This window comes from Sceloporus occidentalis, unplaced genomic scaffold, assembly GCF_023333645.1.
Source record: "Sceloporus occidentalis isolate IW3139 unplaced genomic scaffold, rSceOcc1.0.p SCAF_4, whole genome shotgun sequence".
NCBI classification, from domain to species: domain Eukaryota; kingdom Metazoa; phylum Chordata; class Lepidosauria; order Squamata; family Phrynosomatidae; genus Sceloporus; species Sceloporus occidentalis.
This window is the reverse complement of record NW_028316984.1, coordinates 133,770,602-133,792,784: the sequence shown is the minus strand read 5'-3', so window position 1 is coordinate 133,792,784 and position 22,183 is coordinate 133,770,602. Positions and strand designations below refer to the sequence as shown.

General features: G+C 41.7%; 1 protein-coding gene across 2 annotated transcripts in view; it reads right to left on the bottom strand.

The window, feature by feature from the left end:
• The window catches only part of LOC149314640 (diacylglycerol kinase zeta-like), a 134,146-nt gene extending 112,244 nt beyond the window's left edge, over positions 1-21,902 (bottom strand). For both annotated transcript variants that reach the window (XM_089521533.1, XM_089521534.1), the window contains exon 1: positions 21,474-21,902. In XM_089521533.1, coding sequence (XP_089377659.1) covers positions 21,474-21,679 — 206 coding nt within the window. In that variant the 5' untranslated portion in view covers positions 21,680-21,902. The remainder of the gene's footprint in view (positions 1-21,473) is intronic.
• Between the last annotated feature and the right edge of the window lie 281 nt (positions 21,903-22,183).

The window sequence follows — 22,183 nt, the reverse complement described above, 5'->3', positions numbered from 1 at the left end:
TTTATTGCTTGCAAAGTTATCACACAAGAAGATAGTTCACTGCAATCACATGTGCACAACAGAGACATGCTACCTAAAATGGGCCCAGAATTTTTTTAAAGGATGGATGACAACATTCTGTATATGGATGGTCTGGTCCTGACCAGTATTAGATTGGAAGATCATCTGGAAATACCGTGTATTGTACCTGTTTTGAGCTTTTCAGAAGCTTTCTGTGCATGTTTGTATGCACACATAGGTATTTATTTATTTATTGCACTTCTATCCTGCCTTTCTCTCAAAATGGGATCCAAGGCAGATTACAATAATTTAAAAAGATCCAACTAAAACATTAATTTACAAAACTTAAAAAGGAATTAAATAATATTACAGTTGGCCCTCTGTATCCACAGATCCAGCTATTCATGGCTTCAAAATGTTACAAAATACATATAAATTCCAAAAAAGCAAACCTTGATTTTGTCACTTTACATAAAGGACACCATTTTACAGAGCCCTGGCGGCACAGTGGTTAAATGCCTGTCCTGCAGCCAGTCACTCAAAAACCATAAGGTTGTGAGTTCATTACCAGCCAGGAACTCAAGCTTGACTCAGGCTTGCATTCTTCTGAGGTCACTAAAATGAGTACCGAGATTGTTGGGGGCAATTAGCTTACACTTTGTAAACTACTTAAGGAGTGCTTAAGAGCACTGATAAGCAGTATAGAAATGTATTTGCTCTTGCTCTTGCTACTTCCATTGTATTTAATGGTACTTGGGTATCCATGGATTTTGCTATCCACAGTGGGTCCTAGAACCAAACCCTAGTGGATACCAAGGAGCTCCTGTATTTTAAAAAACATGATTAAAACAGCTAAAACACAAAAAAATTATTTACAACAGAGTTTATACACACACACACACACACACACACACACACACACTCACAGACGTAAAAGTAATGTTGACATTTCACCAGAGGTGCAACACACAAAGATTTGAAGAGGAAGCAATTACCATATATGCTCGACTATAGGTCAACCTTGTATATAAGTCAAAGGCAGGTTTGGGGGTTGAAATTATGGATTTTGATATGACCCATGTATAAGTCGAGGGTAAAATTTAGGAACATGTGACAAAGGATCTATAGGATGAAGCAAAGAAAAATGATGCCAAAGAATTTAACAAAATTCAAGCAGACATAACTGTTTGTTCGCCCATGAAAGGCTGCATGGATGAGAGGGGGGGGGGGTCAGTGCTTTCAGCCACAGATTACACTTTTGCCGTTTACCAAACAATGGCTCCTTTTTATAAGAGATAATATACTGTACTTACATTGACTCGTCGATAAGGCTACTCAGGTTTTTTGGGTCAATTTTTTGACTAACATTTCTAGACTTATACATGAGTATATACAGTAAAGTTAAAGCCCCGGGCTAAGGAGAAGAGGCTGACCAAACCACATTAACATACCTCTGAGGCATACCTTTTCTGCTTTACTGTTCGTAGGGGGATAGAAAGAAAGGAGTGTGTTGCAAATACCGGTAACAAATGAGAGTGCTACAAAGGCTGAATTTTGCCATGAGGATTCAGTTTGAAGATACAAAAATGAAGGAAGCCTCACTCAGGATGTTTAACCATCGAAGGGGCTTGTACTATGAGAATTCCTGAGACTCAGCATTAATGTGTTTTCCATGAAGGAGATCCAATGTCCAATACATGGCAGTTCCAGGCAGGGCTGGAAAATCACATAGAGACACTTCCAGTCAACACTGACAGTACTGAGGCAAAGGGACCAATAACCTGACTTGAAAGCAAGCTTTCCATATTCCTACAAAAGCATTATACAGCATATAAAGTCACTCTAACAAGACCAAACACAGGATCCCATTAAATTTAACCAGTATGAAAAAGAATAGCATGGTAGAGTATGTAAACATGGCTCTGGGCAGGAAGGCCAGGCACAGATTTTCCTATATGTAACATTTTCCAAAGTGCATGAGCCTAATGAAAGGTTCTTGTCTTAGAACACAGGAAACACGAATATGTCTTTGGCCAGCCTGAGGACATCACAGGAAATAGGACAAGCTTCCCACAGTAGACAGCAGTGGCAAGAGTTCCTTTCTAAAAGCCAAACTGCAATCTGTGGCGGAAACTCTGAATTTAGTAGTAGCTAGTAACAACCCCTTTTATTAATAAGCAAGATGTTTTTTGATCCAATGAAGTATGAAAGGAGAACAGTTAACAGTATTCCACAGTCAGGTCTAGATTAAGACATACCGAGACTGTAAACTGCATAATTTTTGGAGAGATTATACAAAAAGTTGTAATACCCAACAGTTTCATAAAATTTGAAATTTAGTATTTTAGGTCCTTCATGTTACCTGATTTCTACGTAAATACAGCACTGATCACAGTCCAGTGCTATCTTTGGGTAGTTTGTGTTCTCTATTATCAGAAAGTTCAGTTTATACTGTGATTTTTTTTCATTCCATCTCCACTTTTTAACTGGCACAAATACAACTTTAAGTCCATTTTTCCCCAGTTCACTCAATGGCCCTGAGGACAATTAGCACAAGATAAGCACACAACTTACCTCTGCATAAAGCGATAATTATAAACATGCATATCCGCTAAGCATACAGTAAAATGGTAAGAGACAGAATAAAAACTGAGACAAAAGGCCAACTCTAGACATGGATAAGTGTCCTTTGCAGAACAAGACTCAGCAGCAGGCCCCTCTCTAGGAACCATGGTTTTAGTTTCCTGCAGCCACATTAACTCTTCATTTCTTTTGTACGTAGGTCTGACAGAGATGGTGTGGGGGGGAGGCAGGGGGGGAAGGATCACAGAAATATAAAGGTCTGCTACTCTTTGCTGTGTAGCAAGCCCAACTGCATTCCGCTCACCAAGCAGAATTATAAAGTCTGAAATATCATATTCACTTTTATTTTTCAAGGTACATATTTGGGAGCACAAAGGCTTGCGCTAAGAAGTTACACCACATCAGCACATAAAAATCATTGTTTTGTTTATCAGTGGAAAGGGCAAACTACAGAAGTAGCCTTGTCCCACCTCTCAAAACTTTACCTAGGCCTGTTACAGACTGCCAAAATAAAGCTGCTTTGGGTCTCTTTGGAGGTATGCTATTTAAATGATGCATGGGTCCTAAGAGTCCGGAGGTCGTGCCAAAGCCACACTCCATTCCTAAGCACTGGAGTGCAGCTTTGGTGCAGCTTCCGGATTCTTAGAATGCATGCATCATTTAAACAGCATACCTCCAAAGAGACCCGAAGCAGCTTTATTTTGGCAGTCTGTAACAGGCCCTAGTTACTTAAATGGTCCCAGCATTAATTATCACATGCTAGTGGTACATGAATGCACACAGTGCACAGATTCCACTAGATAGAGTGAAATAAAAGCCCAGACCCATTTCATAATTTAGAATGACAGCAAAGTACAGATAAAGCATGCAAGACATTTGTCTGAGGCAGTGACCTTCACCCACGGCTGTGCTGATCACATCTGAAACAACCTTCAAGAAGAAAACAACTCCACCTCATGAAGAAAGTGAAAAAGTGTGGGTTTAAGTTAAGAGTCAATTGGGAGGGGGTCACCAGGGATCAGAAACACAAAAAGAAACCACAGCTCCAAAGGAGTACAGATGAAGGCTAAATTTAGAGGGTTTACCACATCTCCTTACAAACTGTCTCATGGTATGTCATGCCCTGGAGCAAAAAAGATTAACCCCCCCCCCACACACACACACAATACTCATCCCTTCTCATTGTTGTCCCTAGCACTCATGACTTCTTCCTGCTCAACTGGGCATACTACACATTCTTCCATATCCTGCACAAATAAAGAACTTGGTACTGCATGCAGAATTCAGCATGCTAGTGCCTTGAAACCCAGTTTTGGAAAAAGAGTGGAATATAAATAAAGTAGTGGAATGCCCTCCCCATGGAGGCCCCATCAGAGCAAACACTGGCTTTATTTAGTCACTGGCATAAATAAAACATGGATGTTCATGTAAAAGCCTTTGGAGCCAAAGTAATTTATCCTAAAGTATTTATGAACATGGTTTTAAATGTAATCTTTTTAATAGATTTTAAATTTGTCAGCATGCTTAATACCTTTTTAGTATATTCAAATTATTTTTATGGTTTTAAGTTGTTTTGATTTGTCAGTATTGATTTTAAACATGTTCTGCCCAGAGATCTTGTGATAAAAGGGTGGGCTATAGATCGATTTTAGTGAATAAATAAAGTTAACAATAAGGATTCACAGCTAACTATCTACCTACACCCACCCAGAGTAACCAGTAGTCAGGTAAGCAAATGTTTGGCTGTTACATTTCAGCTAATGTGTAACATTTATGCACACAAACTTACACCCTTGCTAAGCATTGGGGGGGATCCCACAAACCAGAGTCTTCAAAATCTCCCTTACATGCCCATGTCACTCTACTAATGGCATACCAACACCACACAGCTAGATTGTGTGGGATATTTTTCTTCAGGCTCACCTTCCCACTGACTTTCAAGTTTGTTAATTTCCCTTTTTCAAATGTTTGTAATCTGAATCACATGCTCCCAGTAAATTTCTGCTCATCCTGAAGAAATGTACTCATATGAATGTGAACACAGACTTCTTGTGTACCAAAACAACAACAATAATAACAACTGTGGGGAATGCACTTTCCTCACTATTGAGAAATACAGCTGACCCAGTCATCCCCTTCACCCCCACCTACAGATTTATAGTTAAGTGTCTAGGTTGCAGAAGGTATATGAGTGTCACTCAGATTTGAGCCTCAACAGCATATTGATTAGAAAATCAATAGTGCAACATAATCCACCTTAACGAAAATTCCCATTCTACAAGGCTCTACATACCTTGCTCCCACTCAAGACCAGATTATATGAAGGTAAATTATATTTATACTTCTTGTACATCAAACAGGAATGTGATCAGTTCCCAGCTCACATCCTCTTTCTACCACTAGTCATGCACATGCTGCCCATTGGCAAGTGTAAACCACCACAAATGCATTTAAAAATATAAAGCATTTTTTATGTACCGTTATCCTTTAAAGCAACTTTCTTGTCCTTTTGGATCTGAAGACCAAGCTTGAAATTTTTATTGGCAAAGTGTAATGGTGACATGGAATACAATATGAAACTGTGCCCCCAAGGTCTTCAGTAGTCAGTGGATGGTTATTCCCAGGGCTCTGAGCATGCTCCTTCCACAGGGAAAGAACCAGGTATGCAAAATAACCAACTATAAAATGAGATAAACTATGTATATTAAGAATGTATGCAGAAGTCAGCTTATTGCTGCTGTAGCAAAACATGAAGGATCACTAAGGCAGTTTCCCAATCTAATACCCAAAAGCCACATTTTTCAGGCATCTGCCTAAAGCAAGGGAGGGAACATTCTAGCCTCCCAGGCTAATGGATTTCAGTTTGCACAGTCCCTTGCCATCAGCCACATTGGGTGGGGCTTCTGGGACCTGAACCAAAATGAACAAAATAAATGATACAAGCTTTCAAAGCTCCGCTGGCTTCTTAAATTAACTTATTTTATTTCCTGGTCTTTAAGACTCCTTGTCTCGCAGAGCCCACATAGCCAAAGGGGAGGAATAGCCTCTGCCTACATGGATATCCCTCCATAACATCTTAAATGAGAACAACAGCAATATCTTGACAAAATTTCTGTGACTCTAACATCATCATACTTTTCCTTCCCCTATATGATTTTTAACACCTTTGCCTGATGAAGAAGCCAATATGCTTTGAACGTTTGCATCATATATTTTGTGCATTTTTGTAAAATGGTCCAATAAAAGTATCATTGTTTTCTGGTTTCTGGACGTTATTGTACTATGTAACTGAGGGGCTGTACAGATTGCCCCTAAGGGGCAGCAGGAGGCCCCCCGTTTCCTGGGCGGATTGGGGTCATGGCAACCTCACGCCGCAGCCCTGATCTGGCAAAAGGAGCACCATAGCCATGGTGGTGCAACTCTATGGTGCCCCTTCATTTGGACACAGTGCTGGAGGTTGCCATGACCCCAATCCGCCCAGGAAATGGGGGGCCTCCTGCTGCCCCTTAGGGGCAATCTGTACAGCCCCTCAGTTACAAGTACAATAATGTCCAGAAACCACAAAACAGTGATACTTCTATTGGACCATTTTACAAAAATGCACAAAATATATGATGCAAACGTTCGAAGCATACTGGCTTCTTCATCAGGCAAAGGTGTTAAAAATCACCTTCATGGCGCCATGGGGGTGGAGATAGGGCAAGCATTGTCAGGATGCTGAGCCCTGACTCTGCCCACAGACGGGCACAAAGTGCTGGTCTGTACAGGTCCTAAGTGAATAATAAATAAGTCTCCTGGTATTCAAGGCTCAGGAAGTTTCACCTGAGCACCAGATTCAGATAGCAAAGTAAACTGTGTTTGCCTTCCTGACAAGGTGCTTCTCACATGAACCGCAACATCTAAAATCCACCAAATCAGAAATAACAACACTGGCACATATCTCTGTGTTCAGAAACTAAAGGCCTGAACAGACAGGCCAAAATTAAGTTGCTTCAGGTCACTTTGGAGGTACGCTGTTTAAATGATGCATGCATCCAGGCCTAAGGACTGGAGCACAGCTGTGCAGCAGCTTCTGGCCTCTTAAAATGTGTGCGTCATTTAAACAGCATACCTCCAAAGTGACCCAAAGCAGCTTTATTTTGGCCTGTCTGTTCGGGACCTAAGTTCCAGCCCATCCATTCACCACTGCCTTCCCCAGAAACCATAAATTAAAAGCTGTCTAAGATGAGCAACTGCTTGAGATTGATGCAATTGCAGTTAAAGCAATGTACATCACCCACTGTCCTGCCCCTGCCCATACAACCAAATTTTTAAACATACAAGCCTTGCTGGAATTTATTCCTCTTTCCTCTTTGCTGTTTACATTCAGATCCCATTTCATTTTGCTGCATCTTAGAGGTGAGAATGTCATCCAGGATGTTTTCCACTTCCCTTCTCCAGATGATTCTTCCTATCTTTTGATAGGGAAGGCTTTTGCTATGTCTTTTAATCCACCAGACTTTCTCATTCCAAGCTCATTGCTCCTGCTTTTTTGTCAAGTATGCCCCCTTTTTGTGTCTGATACCCAACACTGCAAATTCAGTACCAGATGGCTGTAGTGATCAGAGAATGGAATATTGTATTCTACAGATCAAAAAGAAAACCCCAGGTAATGTTTTTATTTGATTCTGATCACATGCCTCAAAAAAATAGTATCAGGCTGACAAAAAGGTGCAGAGCAGTTTGAGCTCAGCGAGAGTTTCTCCTCCAAGGTCACTTAGCTGAACTTCCTTGGTTGAGCAGAGGCATCTGAAGTCAATCTCCTCTCTCCCTTCCATACTTCAAATGTGACACTCTGTCCACATTCCCGAAAAGAGAGTAGCTATGCTGTATCTTATGTTTTTCTTCCACGTTGGGCGGTTGGGGGGGGGGGGGATACAGACCTGACAGTGAAACTAAGCAATATCACTGAAGAGACAGGAGCTTTGCTTTACAAAAGTTCTAGACAGCAGTTCTTTTTCTGCTTGCTCCTCTATCAGGTATATTAGAGACATCCTTAGCCCTACAAGACTCCAACATCATTCATATTAGCGATGGCTGTCAGATTCAGTGTTTTTACATCTTATTTTCACGGCCTGGTGCAAAACACAAAATGAGAATGAGTTGTCATATTTCCCTGTTGGCACCTAATCATTATTTTGAAAGTGTCTCTTCAAGACAACTGGAAAATTCAAAAAAGCCATTTAATCTTCACCATCTGCAACTCTGTCAGCCCAGTTAGAAGAATTACCAAGCTACAACCCAGATACACGTATCACGCATTTCCCTCAATCAGTGCTGGAGCCAATTATTCAACACTTCCCTTAAGACAATTACAAGATATAAAAATAGGTCTGCTGTCAAAATGCAGGAGCCCAACCTACAGCAGCTCTGGGTTTAGAGGAAGTTGCCTCTTCCTCTTACCCAGCCCCACACCCACCTCTTGGTCAAAAGAACAAATGTCTTACCAAGAAAAATGTTGTGGGTGCCATATTCATGCTATTACCATAGAATGTGCTGGTGTATCACAGCAAGACACCTCTAACTGTGTCTCTTATTATTCTTCACCAGAACAGAGGCACCAGAGAATTTTGGTGTCAGTATTTAGTGTGTGACCCTTGAATACAAAGGCCACAAATGAAAACTGAAAATTCACTTTTCTCTCAGTTACTCTTTACCAGCACTGTATTGTTTCTGGAGTCAAAAGAAAGAGTCCAGTCATGTGCCCTTCTCATTTTTAAGTGTTTTTACAGAAATGTATGGTTTGTGGGGCTCCAACAAATATCTGGTCCAATCCAGTGTCAATGCAGGAATCCATAAGCTAAAACATGTCTGACAACTTGTCGTCTAACATCTATTGTAAAAACTCAAATGGAGAGTCCACCATCTTTTTAGATATTTCATTTCACTGCTAAAGATGTTCACCTTAATTTTTAGTCAAAACCTGCTTTCTTGTAAATGGAATACATTGGTTTGGATCCTACCTGCTAGAATAACAGAAAACAAGCTTCATCCATCTTCTTTCAGTCTGAAGCTCACTGAGTTGATATCTAATTACCAAGCTGAATGGACCTGTGGCTACTATTTCTCAGGGGTGGAGAACCCGTGCCTCTCCAGATACTGCTAGACTTCAACTACCATCAGCGCCATGATGGAAACTGTAATAAAAGAGTATATGGGCAACTGCTAGTTTCTTGCAGAACTGACTATATCTATCCTGGTTTCTTGTTATTGTTGTTTATTTATATAGCACCTTCCATGTACTATCACTTTATAGTCACAGAATCATAGATTCATAGAGTTGGAAGAGACCACAAGGGCCATCCAGGCCAACCCAATAAAACAGTTATCCCTGTTCCAATATAAAATACTAAAATATAATACAAAACTATAATGAAATCCTCCCTCCCACACACATAATGCAGAATAAAACAAATAAGTACAGATAACCAAATATACTAAAGATATAAAGCAGATGGTTTCTCATCAGATGATGTCTGACAGAACACTGATGTTTGTTAATGACTTCAGTGGGGGGAAAAACCAATTTTATATCAAGTGTCAAAGAGAAATTAACTGTCTAATCCCACTAGGGAAAGGTGAATCACTCACAGTATGCAACCATCTTACAACTATATATCCAAGTTCTGTAATCTGCCATTTACTGGTTGCCTATGGCAAGCAAAAATGCCCTCCAAGTGACCAGTCATAAGCCCCCCATCACGAGTGCATATAACTTCTAGATTCAAATGCAGCAAGCACAACTCTCTGGAAGACAGAGGAGACAGTGAAAACTGTCCCCTAGCTAGAGGAACATGCTAGCATGCTGCAATCAAATCCTGTCTCCCCTCAAATCTCCTCTCCTGCCAGAAGTGTGAACAAAATAATGTATAAGCACATCCCCACACCCCCACCCCATATATACTAAGATCAGAGATCAGAGATTAGAGATGTTACTTTTTTGGAGCTGCAATTCCCAGACTATCTATTCAGCATGGTAAGTACACAAACCAGCTTAAAGAGTTGATATTTATCGTCTAAAGATGTAACTTTTACAAGAGCTAAAAGACTGTGGCGTGCACTAACTCTTCTCCTCTTTCAGAATTAAGGCCAATAGAAAAATAGCACCAAGAATAACTGCTATCCAGTTGTATTGCTCATCTCTGCCAAGCAGAGATATTTAGTGTTTATGGTTTTGCTGTTGCAGAAGGCACCAAAATCTTTCCAGTAGGAGGCAGTAGTGCAATGACAGCAAAGGGGACTAGATGCTGGTACAACTGCTCAGCAATATTTGTGGATTGGCTTGACCAGGATCAGGAGAGAGTGGCAGCTGTGCAAGAATGGGGAATGTACATTTGCAAGGCTTTTCTCCACACCAGCAGCAAATATGTGTTTTAAAGCTGCCAGATCCAGTATTATATAAAAAAAGGTCTCTATACCTTTAAAGTGTTGCATAGAAGAGATAATTTCAGCAAGTGCTACTTGGCTCCTGGTCCTTTTTAGTGGAAGAGGTTAAGCTGTCAAAGGCCTGTTACAGACTGCCAAAATAAAGCTGCTTCGGGTCTCTTTGGAGGTATGCTATTTAAATGATGCATGGGTCCTAAGAGTCCGGAGGTCGCGCCAAAGCCACACTCCATTCCTAAGCACTGGAGTGCAGCTTTGGTGCAGCTTCCGGATTCTTAGGATGCATGCATCATTTAAACAGCATACCTCCAAAGAGACCCGAAGCAGCTTTATTCTGGCAGTCTGTAACAGGCCAAAGTCTCCTGTAGAAGCCTCCCCTAAGTGCAGATGCTTATAGAAACCTGGCTCCTCTCCTATACTGAGCCCAGCTAAACATGTTTGTGCCTACTCATTTCAAGGTCACTACTGTATTTATTTATTTATTTTCAGGTGCATTAGCTGCTGTCTGACATTCCTAGGCGATTAGTGCACAGTAACAAAATGCGACTTACCGCTGCCGATTTCAATTCGAATTCGGGATACAGATTTTATCACATGCATTTTGCCACCGATGCCTCCGGCCAGGTTCAGCCTGGGTAACTGTCAGCTAGAATCTGAGTTCAGCCAGCCAATTTGCAAAACCGGGAGCTTCCCGGTTTTGAAAAGAGGCTGGCTGAGCTCAGATTCTAGCCGGAAGTTAACTGAGCTGCACCCAGCCACCACCATTGGTGGCAAAATGCATGCAATAAAATCCAGATGTATCTCCTTAAACACAGAGCAGCCTTTCACAATTGGCAAATGGCTTCTCTAAGGGCCAGTCTGACTGAAGACGGGTAAACCAAAGGAACCAACACTTTAAAAATGTAAGGAATTCAGCAAAGGAGAGGCAAGTTGAAATTCCTAGGGATGTATGGAATCACCCTAGAGCAGCAGAATAGCATTTCAGGTGAAGCAGCAAATCAGGTGAGACAAGGTATGACTAATCTCCACACAGGGAAAGTTTCCAGCAAAGATGGCTTTATAGTCACGCACAATCTGATTCTGTTTTCCCAATCATGTGAGCCTCCATGTGTTGTTGGATTGGAAGTCCTCAAATTGGCACCACTGGCCATGCTGGGTGGCGCTAAAGTCCAGCAATAATTGGGGACTCAAGACTGGGAACTGCTGGTCTGTATGATTTGCCTAGTAGTACCTGGCTGTGATTCCAGAACAATGTCAAGACAGTGTTTGTCTTCCTTGATATCAGAAAAAAGTACTTTTCAATGATGAGAAAGAGTACTGCAATAAAATGGTCTTGTAGTTACATCACTTGCCACCAATATATACCTGTCCCAGATGGCTCTCTGGAAATTAAGTACTGTAGGCTCAGTCTCTGGCTGAACTCATAAATATGCAAAGATGGACCCAGCAGTCACTGTAGAAGTTTGGGCTCTTGCCTGTACCTACTGGTTGAATAATCTATGGAGTCCTTTTAAAGCAAAAATTTAAAACCCAATGAGTTTACATACCAATGCTCAAGAAGGGTGGAGTCTTTTTTAAAAAGATAAGAATGTCAGAAAAGGCAAGAGGAACATAAAAACATTAGTTCCAACTAAAGCGGAATTTGCTAAGTCCATGTATAAGTTTCACTGACTAGGGGGCTTGTTCTAATCGGGACTACCACTTGGATTTAGGTCATAGTTACCAACAGGGAATGGGCACAAACAGTAGATGCATATGTAGTGCCCCGATACATATGCACATTCAAATTCAGAGTTTGAAAAACTGGCTTTTTTTATATGCCTGGGGATTCTGAGAGCTACAATCCAAAAAGGTAACTTTTCCAAGCTCTGGTAAAGTTTTATGTATATGTATCAGTTCTTAAAATACCCAATCCCACCAATTGAATGTGTCTAATTACACTGTTTCTCCGCCTTACACAAGTACATTTCTAAATGTCCAAGAGGTAGCACCCAGAAAATTAGAAAGAGATCTAGTCTACTAGCATTTCAGTCTACTAATTCTTGTAATAGGCAGCTAATTGGCATGTACCTATAAAACACAAATCTAAGTTCTATAGTCAGTAAAAAACTGAGGTGAGTCAGTGCCTTGGGTGATTGCTAGTGGAAAAGCTTAGTATTGGAACAGCAGCTGTGTAATACCCACCAAGTCATCAACCCTCAAGTCAACAGCCAGTCCAAAATGAAAGTGTAAACTATCTGTACAATGCCTCAGATGTACTCTCCTTTTATGGCATTCATGCCAACATCTTCCCCTTCCATCTTCCAGTAAATGAAACATCATACTTAGATTTTCTCCAGTACTCCAATCAATCAAGTATGTATAGCTAGCTACTAACTGACCACATCAATGAAGCCTCTGAATGCTGCATTTATGCCATTATTTCCTCAGAAATCATTCTAACACAGTAGTCCTAATGAATGCAAGCACTGCTAGAATGATTCTAGCCTAGAAACTAGGGCTTGGAAAAATTACTTTTTTGAACTACAACTTGCACAAACCTTGAACCAGCATGCCTAGGGAATTCTGGGAACTGTGATCCAAGAGCCTAACATTTCTGAGCTCTGAAGAGCACATGGACACTCTTTCATCAAATCCATCCTGTTCTATTCTATTTCAGAGATGGATAATACATTAGCATGGAAATTCCACAATTTCAGTAGATCAATCAATTGTCCTTTAACCAAAAACATTTAAATGTGCATGGATATTGCTAAATATAGGTGCTCACTCAGGTACTCAATGACACTTGATATAACTTGCAGTTTAATAAAACAACCACTCACTGTTTTAAAAAAAACAAACCAAAGGTGACCTTTCCTTTTTTTAATTCTCTTTAATAGTAAATCATCAGAACCAAAATAGCCTCAAAAATGAGTAATCAGGACCTAAATTCACAGCCCTAGTTAGAACTTGCTCTCATTGTTAAACCACTAAAACTTAAATTGACCGATCTATTTATTAAAAGCTTGTAGATCAAGGGGGGGGGGGGAGGACACAAGCATGCTAGCTTGCTTCTCAGGGTTAAAGAACTGAAAAAATTAGCAGACTGTGTTTGAAAAGCTTGTTACTAGAAGATACAAATGCAATGCTACCATGTCTCATGATTTCTAGGATCATCCCATCCCATGATTTAAAAAGGTGAATCACACTGGTCTTGCTAAACATCCTTACAATGGCGGGATGACTTGCACAGCAAAGCAGGATAAATTTTCAGCCAAGAGCATCCATCTACTCAGGCACAAACACAGAGAATAGGCATTTACACTACAGAAATAATGCAGTTTGATACCACTTTAAGTGCTGTAGCTCCATACTATGGAGTCCTGTGATCTGGAGTTTTAAAAAGTCTGTAGGCTTCTCTGCCAAAGAGTACTGGTGCCTCACAAAACTGCAAATCCCAGGATTCTGTAGGATGGAGCCATGACAGTTAAAGTACTGTCAGACTGCATTAGATGTATCCAAGTACTTTCAAACTGATTCTCCCTGCTCAATACAATTGTCCAAGACAGCAAGTATCCTCCTACCTAATGTTACAAGAAAATGACTCTTCTACCCATTTTGCTTTCTACATAGCTCCTGGTTCCCATCAAAGACACATGCAACCCCATTTACAGTTATATAATCAGTGACTTTCCAGAAAGAAGACATAGGAAGATGTACTGAACTGCTGCTGCAACGATATCACAACAAAGAGCAAACAAAAACATGTTGACTTTCAACCGCCAGCTGCCATCACAAGTAGGGTGCAATGACCTCTATGTTCTTTCCACTAAAGGGGCTCAAATGAGATAAAAGAATAAAAGGGGACAAGTAAGACTTAGGACAACATTCTTACAAATGAAGCAAAACCCAAACAGCTCTTTTTGGAACTTTGATACCAAAATATAAGGTCCGCAATCACTGAACTAATTTTCTGGCTAAGATTCTTCTAGAGTGGTGTGGGGGGGGGGGGAAGGGACTGTGTTCCTCCAGAAGTTTTTGGTCTACAACCCCATAATCCCTCCATATGGTGGTTAAATATGATGGGAGATGTAGGCCAAAGATTTAGGAAGGGCCAAAACTGTCCATACTAGAGGAGAACAGGGATGAAATGGTTGAAGAAAAAAGCAACAATCCACCTCACCTCATGAGATCAAAGTAATGTTTCAAGTTTAAGGATTGAGAGAAAGAAACAGCAGCTTCATGTAGGCAAAAGACAAACCCTCTAAAGGCAAATTCAAACAAAAATCCACCAGACAATGATATCTTTATTGGCCAACCGAAATGCAAAATATACAGTACAGTACTTGTTGCAAGCTTTCGAAGCTCCACTGGCTTCTTCGTCAAGCAAGATGTTACAAACCATAGAGGAGAGAAATTAGAGATGTTAGTAAGATGCCTGCATTCTGTTGTTTCTGTCCTTAGTTAAGATGGTATGGGGAGGGCATCTTTTGCAGGCAGGCTCCTCCTCCTTCTGACTATGTGGGAGATTTTAAAAGTCCAGGAAATTTACAGTCCATTTGCATCTCAACAAGGACTCCTGCTCTTGCAAGAGAGGAGTCCTTGTTGAGATGGAGCCTGCCTGCAAAAGATTCCCTCCCCATACCATCTTAAGTAAGGACAGAAACAACAGAATGCAGGTGTCTTACTAACATCTCTAATTTCTCTCCTCTTTGGTTTGTAACATCTTGCCTGATGAATAAGCCACTGCATCTTTGAAAGCTTGCAACAAGTATATTATGCATTTCAGTTGGCCAATACAGCTATCACTATTTGGTAGATTTTTGTTTGAATTTGCTAAATGGCCAACACAGCTACCCCTACATGTCCTCTAAAGATAGTTTTTAATAAATAGTTCCAGGTGCCCTTTTATTAATGTTACATTCAAGCCTGGGTTACAGAAAAAAACTGCCTTTCCTGGGGATTAGCTAGACTAAAATTAAGTCATCCACAAAGTTATTTAAATGAAAAAGTCTTAAATATGGGGAACTTCAGCTTGTTTTCGGATAAATCCACATCACCCTTCCCCTGATGACTAGGAGTGCATTTACACTGTGGAAATAATGCAGTTTGATACGACACAAAACTACAAATCCCAGGATTCTGTAGGATGGAGCCATGACAGTTAAAGTGCTGTCAAACTGCATTATTTCAACACTGTAGATGTATCAAACTGCGTAAGTGCTGTAGTTTCATCCTATGGAATTGTGGGATTTGTAGTTTTACAAGTTCTTTACTCTTCTCTGCCAAAGAGTGGTGGATTCTGTAGGATAGAGCCATGGCAGTGAAAATGTTGTCAAAATTCATTATTTCTACAGTGTAGCTGCACCCTAAAGCTGCTGCCACATTGCAGAATTAATTGAGTTTGACACCACTTTAACTGTCATGGCCCAATCTTATGGCATCCCGGTGTTTGTAGTTTGTTGTGGCACCAGAGCTCTCTGACAGAGAAGGCTAAATGTCTCACAAGACTACAATTCTCAGAATCCTCTAGCATGGTGCCAGTGTGGTGTAATGGTTTTTAAGCCATTATACCACGCTGGTGTTGGGACTACGACTATGGCGATCAGGGTTTGATTCCCCACTCAAGCATAAAAACCCATTGGGTGATCTTGGGTAAGTCACACTTTCTCAGTGTCAGAGGAAGGCAATGGCAACCCCCCCCCCCCCCCCATGACACTTGCCAAGAAAAGCTTATGGTAGGCTCACCTTGGGGTTGCCATAAGTCAAAAATGACTTAGAGGTGCAACAACAACAACAACAGATACAGCATAAGTGGTTCTATTAACCTGGCTTTAACTGTACAAAGATACGCAATGGCCAATGAAGGCAATACAAATACACACCCTTCCAACACATCACAGATGTGTCTTTTTCTTCCATGGGTGATCACTGTATCATTTAGCAATTACATGCCTAGATTCTAATCTAATCTTAGAATCCACTAGGGCAGATTAATAAAGTAAGTCCACTGTATTTTGGACAGCCTTCCCTCATGTCACAGTGGCAAATTTAGTGCAACGTGTTCTTAAAAATGAGCAAATATGGTTACACACAAACATTGGCCAACAGCCACCATCATCACTTTTTACTTAGCCCAGTCATTTGCCATAACATATCACTGACAGCCTAATCAGATGCTAGGGCACTGTTTTTTGGTTTCTAATTACATCCCTTGAAGCTGAAATTACAGCTTGCTTCCAGTTTACACCAAAAGCATCCCACACTGAGGATCTCCCTTCAGTGCAGTGAAACTGTACTTGTGCAACACTTCTATGAAGCATTAGTTCAGCTTATGCTTCTTTCTCATTGCTAAAGGGCCCCAGCTGATCAAGTACCACTTGATCAATGTTTTGGAGCATATGAGTGGGTATAGCAATCACTCACATATTGGAAACAGATCAATAATCAGCAGAGCTTGGAAAGGTTTCTACTCTTTTTTTGTCTATCCAGTTCACTTACATTTCAATTGTCTCTACACCTGCCTTCCACAAACCAATTCATACTTTACCTAGCACTGGTGGCCTGCACAGTAAAAGTGTAAAGGGGAAAAAGTTGTCTCCAAACACTGAATAGACCAAAAAGATATACGTAGACAAATTTGGGCTTTCTGAAGCATGACGCTGAAGCAATTCCAGTTCACACTTTATTGACAATCCTGTTTTCTCTTATAAAGTGTGAATTGGCTGTAAGACATTTGTGCTCTCTGTTGTATGTGCCTTAAGTCACCTTTTGCCTTATGGTGACCCCATGAATTTCATAGGCTTTTCTAAGGCACAGAATACTCAGAGGTGATACAGAGTATGTGTGCTACACACTGCTCCAAATGCTTACAATCAGCCGTCTACAAAATGCCTATTTTACAAGAACCATGTTTCCCAACTAACAAATTACCAAAATTAACAGCTTTAAAATTCTGTACAAACTAAAGTTGTAAAGCATAAGATCTAATTGACTGTGTAGAAATTAGAACTGCAAGGACAAAAAAAAAATCCATTCATTGTATTAACAAGCAATGGCGCTCACTAGGACATATATGGTGTAATGTTAACTCCAGAACAACCCCAGTCCAAACTAGAAATGATTCATCAATACTTCTGTCTGTGTTCCAGCCATTATGGGTGCCCTGGTTTTTGTCAGGCCTGTGAGATAATTAGATCTACTCCAGGGATAGGATAATCCAACACTTGCCAAGGAAAGGAGAGAAAAGAGAACCAATATGTTGAGCCAAAGCTCTGCTAAGTATTTAAATCCCACCACAAGTGGACCTGCTCTACTGGTTTTCACAAGGTGTCCTCAGTATTTTTCAAAAGCATTCATGATAGATTTCAATTGTTTTACAACAAAATAAAAATATAGTTTATACCCAGCCAAATATCTCATCCTCTATCCACTCAGCCAGTAGCTCTCTATGACTGTAAATGGAAGGAAGTAGAAAAATCAGCAGTACATCAAGTTAAGGGTACAGTGGATCCAAATGCTAACAATCATTCCCTAATAGAATATTTTTTTACTTTTACATATACACTGAGCTTTGGTACTTAATGTAGAATATCTACTACTGTCAGGTACTATACATCTGAGGAGGTGTAATCACAGTCAGAAGACTAACGCTATCAGAAGATTTTAAAAAACAGAATACACAGTCATGCAGCAATGACTGCAGGAGGAACAAGACCTACAGTTGGATAATACATTTACTGAGACAACCAAAATGTTACAAAAGTATGCATACTTTCTAATTAACCAAAACTCTTCCTCTTATTAGGTGGTACCAAAACAAGTAGGAGATAAGGGTAAGAAACAGAAAAGTCCAAAAATTAAGTCAGGTGGTATGGTTATGAAAGCTACAGTGAAACTCAGTTTCAGTATAGAGACTGCAGACTAAGAGGCTGTGCAGACCAGCAGGAAAAGCCGGCCTAGGGGCAGTCAGTCGGGGCATGGCGTCCATATGATGCACACCCTGGCTCTGCCAACAGGCCAGCATGACGCCGTGTGTTGCACAGTGTCACGACGCTCCTCTGGCACTGCGTCCATACAATGCAGTGCCAGAGGAGTGCCTTCAAGCCGTAACGCTGTAGCTATCGTGCCCTGGAAAGACCAGATCAGGGCCACGACATGTGGTTGCCATGGCCCAATCTGGCTGTAAAGACACAGCCCCTAAGTCAATCAGTAAAAGGTATGCAGGCAGCAAATTATACCTAGCGATGTATTCTGGGCTAAAGAACTGAATTTCTTACTTATAGGTAAATAATAAAAACAAGTTGACCATTCCAACGTCATCATCAATACCCTTCAAAAATATAGGTATCAGAATGGAACAAGCAAATAAAGTCTGCTACAGACTTTACATCTGAACTCTCCAAATTTTTTTAAAAATGCCTATGGTCCAAAACACACTACAGAAATAATCCCATTTGAGACTGCTTTAACTGCCCTGGCTCAGTGCTAAGGAATCCTGGGAATTGTGGTTTCTTGTGGCATTAGAGCTCTCTGATAGTGAAGGCTAAATGTCTCACAAAACTACAGTTCCCAGAATTCCCTAGCACTGAGCCAGGGCAGTTAAAGTAGTCTCAAAATGGATTATTTCTGCAGTGTGTTTTTAATCTAGGTGAAGCAAAATTAAGATTTCATCAGAGAAAACAAACATGAATTCATGTCTATAAAATTCACCCTAGAGGCTTGTCAGCACATGTTGAGCACTAGAGACTACAAGTACAAAATAGTATCCATGTAATACAAAGGTGGAATGCAAACAGCACTCTGGGTCAACAATTCTGGATGGAGTACTTTTGACATGACGGTGCCGACTTGCTCACAATCCCATGTTAGCTGCTAACTTGCAGCTGTGGTGGTCCTGGCCTCTGAATGTTTCTTCCCTCCATCTTTTCCTGGAATTACCTAGTTCGTATTTAGATCAAGAAGCAGGATGGCCACATGATAAAGAGGAGATCGATTCTGGCTCTTTTTATAGTGATTATTGTTAGAATTGGTGTAGCAGGTCATCAAGCTTCACCTACAGCATATTCCCTGTACTACAGAACTATGAAAAAGTAAGGGTGGGAAATGTGTGGCTGTCCCGATATTGCTGAACTACAACTATCAGCATTCTTCTCCATTGGCTATACTGGCTAGGCCTGATGGGTTTCTCAGTTCAAAAAATTCTGGAAGACTGCCAGAATCCCACCCCTGCATTAAAGTCCTAGGAGCCCTCTTGTTCACTTTTTCCTTTGGCAGCCCTAAAGTGGAGGTTTCTAGTATTAGCTGAAGTGTCAGTAGTCAGATTGGCCTGGCCAGAACAGTCCCAAAAGCAACGCATGGCACTTGTGAAGTCCTTGGGAACTACCTGCCTCTGTTCACATGCTGACATATTTCTGAGCTCTTGTTTCAATTTGTGAAATATGAGTAGTCCAGATTATGTTATGACATCACAGGTCTTCCTATTATGGATAGCTAACAATGCTGGGCACATGTAAACATATGAACAAACTGTATGCCAATGAAAATAGTGTTTCAGTTTATTCCCTAACCCAGTTTTGCATGACTGCTCGAGCTCACTCATCTGGGCTCTGGTGAAAACAATAAAATAAAGCATCATGTTTAAAAGGACAGTCTTAAGGAAAATGGGAACAGCATGTGTTATGTACGTATATACATATGTATATATGATGTATATATGTATGATTCTGCTTCAGGGTATCCTCCCTTCTGTTGTGCAGAGGAACAGACTTGCACCCCCTACTTCTCCATCTTTGAGTTTCTTCTGGGATAGAGTGGCAAATCTTTGGCTCTGCAGATAGTTATGAAGACAACTCCCACAATCCTCTATCACTGATCATGTTGACTAATGCATCTGGGAGTCAAAGTCCAAAATATCTAGAAGTCCAAAAATTCCCTGGTCTAGGATGAACTCATGGTCCCACAAGGTATTGTTATAAGATGTTTAGCTTCTTTCACGTGCTTTCTTTTTTTTCTTTTTTTTTTCCCTTTTTGCCAAAAGCCAATTTAATGCAGGTAAATTTGCAAGAGTTTTTTTTTGGGGTACAGGGTCTGACTCTTACTGGAAGCTATTAACCATTTTAAACAACACCCCCCCCCCCGGAAGGAACACTACTCCTGCCAATAGATAAACTCTAACTTTTGTACAGATGCACTCCACCAGTATTCACAAACATACACATACAGTTGGCCCTCCATATCCACTGATTCTTTATTCATGGATTCAACCATCCACAGTTTGAAAATATTTAGAAAAAACAAATTCCCAAAAGCAAACCTTGATTTTGCCATTTTATATAAGGACACCATTCCACTTGACCAGACCATTGTATTTAATGGGCATCCATGGATTCTGGTATCCACAGGGAGTTCTGGAACCAAAAATCAGCAGATAACACGGGCCTGCTGTATTTGTAAGCGACCACCATCATCCCCGGCATTGCCAGCTGGGCAGCATGTAAGCATAACCAACAAGAAACTAAAATAAATACAAAAATGAGTTGGGGACGTTGTCTAGTAAGAACCTATTCTAACTTCCATGCAAGTGGGGTGACCAGACATCCTTCTTTTCCAGGACATGTCCTACATTTCAGCCTCCTGCCCAGGAGGAATTCCCAAATGTCCTCCATCATTTTGAGCATGACTAAGAAGCATGAATTTATATTTACATGAGTGTTTTAAGCTTTTCTTTGGTCATCTCCCTACATTTTCCTTGAATGCCCTCCATTTTGCAATGCCTTGTACTCCTTTGCATTTAGGACCTCTGGGCTCCCAAAATTTGGGGCATGACTAGGAAGGATGAATTTACATTTGTATGACTGGCCACATCCTCATTTTCTTTCCTTTTTCCAGGACATGTCCTCCATTGTTTTGAACCAGACTAAGAAGCATAAATGTCTATTTCTAGAAAGTACATTTCTTGCAGTTAAGACACACCTGGTCACCCTGGATGTAGTAGTAGCCAAGTGTTGACTCACTAACCAACCATGGATTTAGTAGCGCAGGGCGGCCAGACATGGCCTTCCTGTTTCCAGAAATGTCCTCCATCATTTTAAGCAGGACTAAGAGGCATAAATGTCCATTTCTAGGAGTGTTTGCGGCGCCTTGCCCTCCTTGGCAGTCAGGACGCACCTGGATGACCCTGGATGTAATACCCAAGTGTTGACTAACTAGTCAACCATGGGGTTTAGTAGTGCGGGGTTAGTAGGCTTGGTCCCCCTTTTTCCAAGGCACACCCTCCATCATTTTGAGCCTAAGAAGCATCACTTGACATTCCTAGGAGTCTTTACACTGATCAGCCATGGATTTAGTAGTGCAGGGTGAGGCCACACGTGGTCCTGGTTCTCCCAGAACATGTCCCCCTTCGTTGTGAGCAGGACCAGAGGCATCAATGCCCATGCCTTGTCCCCTCCGGTGGCCCTGGCCTTCCCTCCCTCCCTCCCTCTCACCTGCGCCCGAAGATCTTGAGCCCGAAGCGCTTCTTGCTGTGCCTCCGTGCCAGCAGGGCAGCAGCAGCAGCAGCAGGCGCCTTCTCCGGCTCCGGGCAGAGAGGGAAGGAGGCGCCCTCGGAGCTGGCCGAGGAAGGGGAGCTGGGGCAGGGGCCGGCAGAGGCACCGCTCTCCTCCTGCTCCTGCGGGCCTCCCTGCCTCTCCATGCCCTCCTCACCTGCACTCCGGGGCAATGCCAGCCATGCCAGCCGCCTACGATGAAGCCCAGCGAGGAGGAGGAGGAGGAGGGGAAACCAAAGGGCAGCCCTAACAATGCTGCCTCTGCTGCCAAGGGGCTGGCAGTCCCCAGGAAGAAGAGCGGGATGCCCGGGATGGGTGCCCACCCTGCATGCCCAGCCCTCCTGAGCCCCAGCCCCTGCTTTCTCCCGGGGAAACAACTGCTGGAGAGCCCTGCAGGAAGCGTCAGCACTCAGAGAGCAAGGTAAGCAGAAGAGAGGAGGACCCCGGTTAGCTGCCCTGGAAGCTGCCTCCTCCCAGCAGCAGAGAGAGAGAGAAAGCAAAAGCAAAAGGAGGAGCCCGGCTCCCTCTGCCGTCCCGAGAGCGCATTGCAAAGACAAGAAAGACTGGAGAACAGAATACCCAGCAGCCATCCCTTTTATTGGCCAACCGAAATGCACAAGAGACTCTTGCAAGCTTTCGAAGCTCCGTGG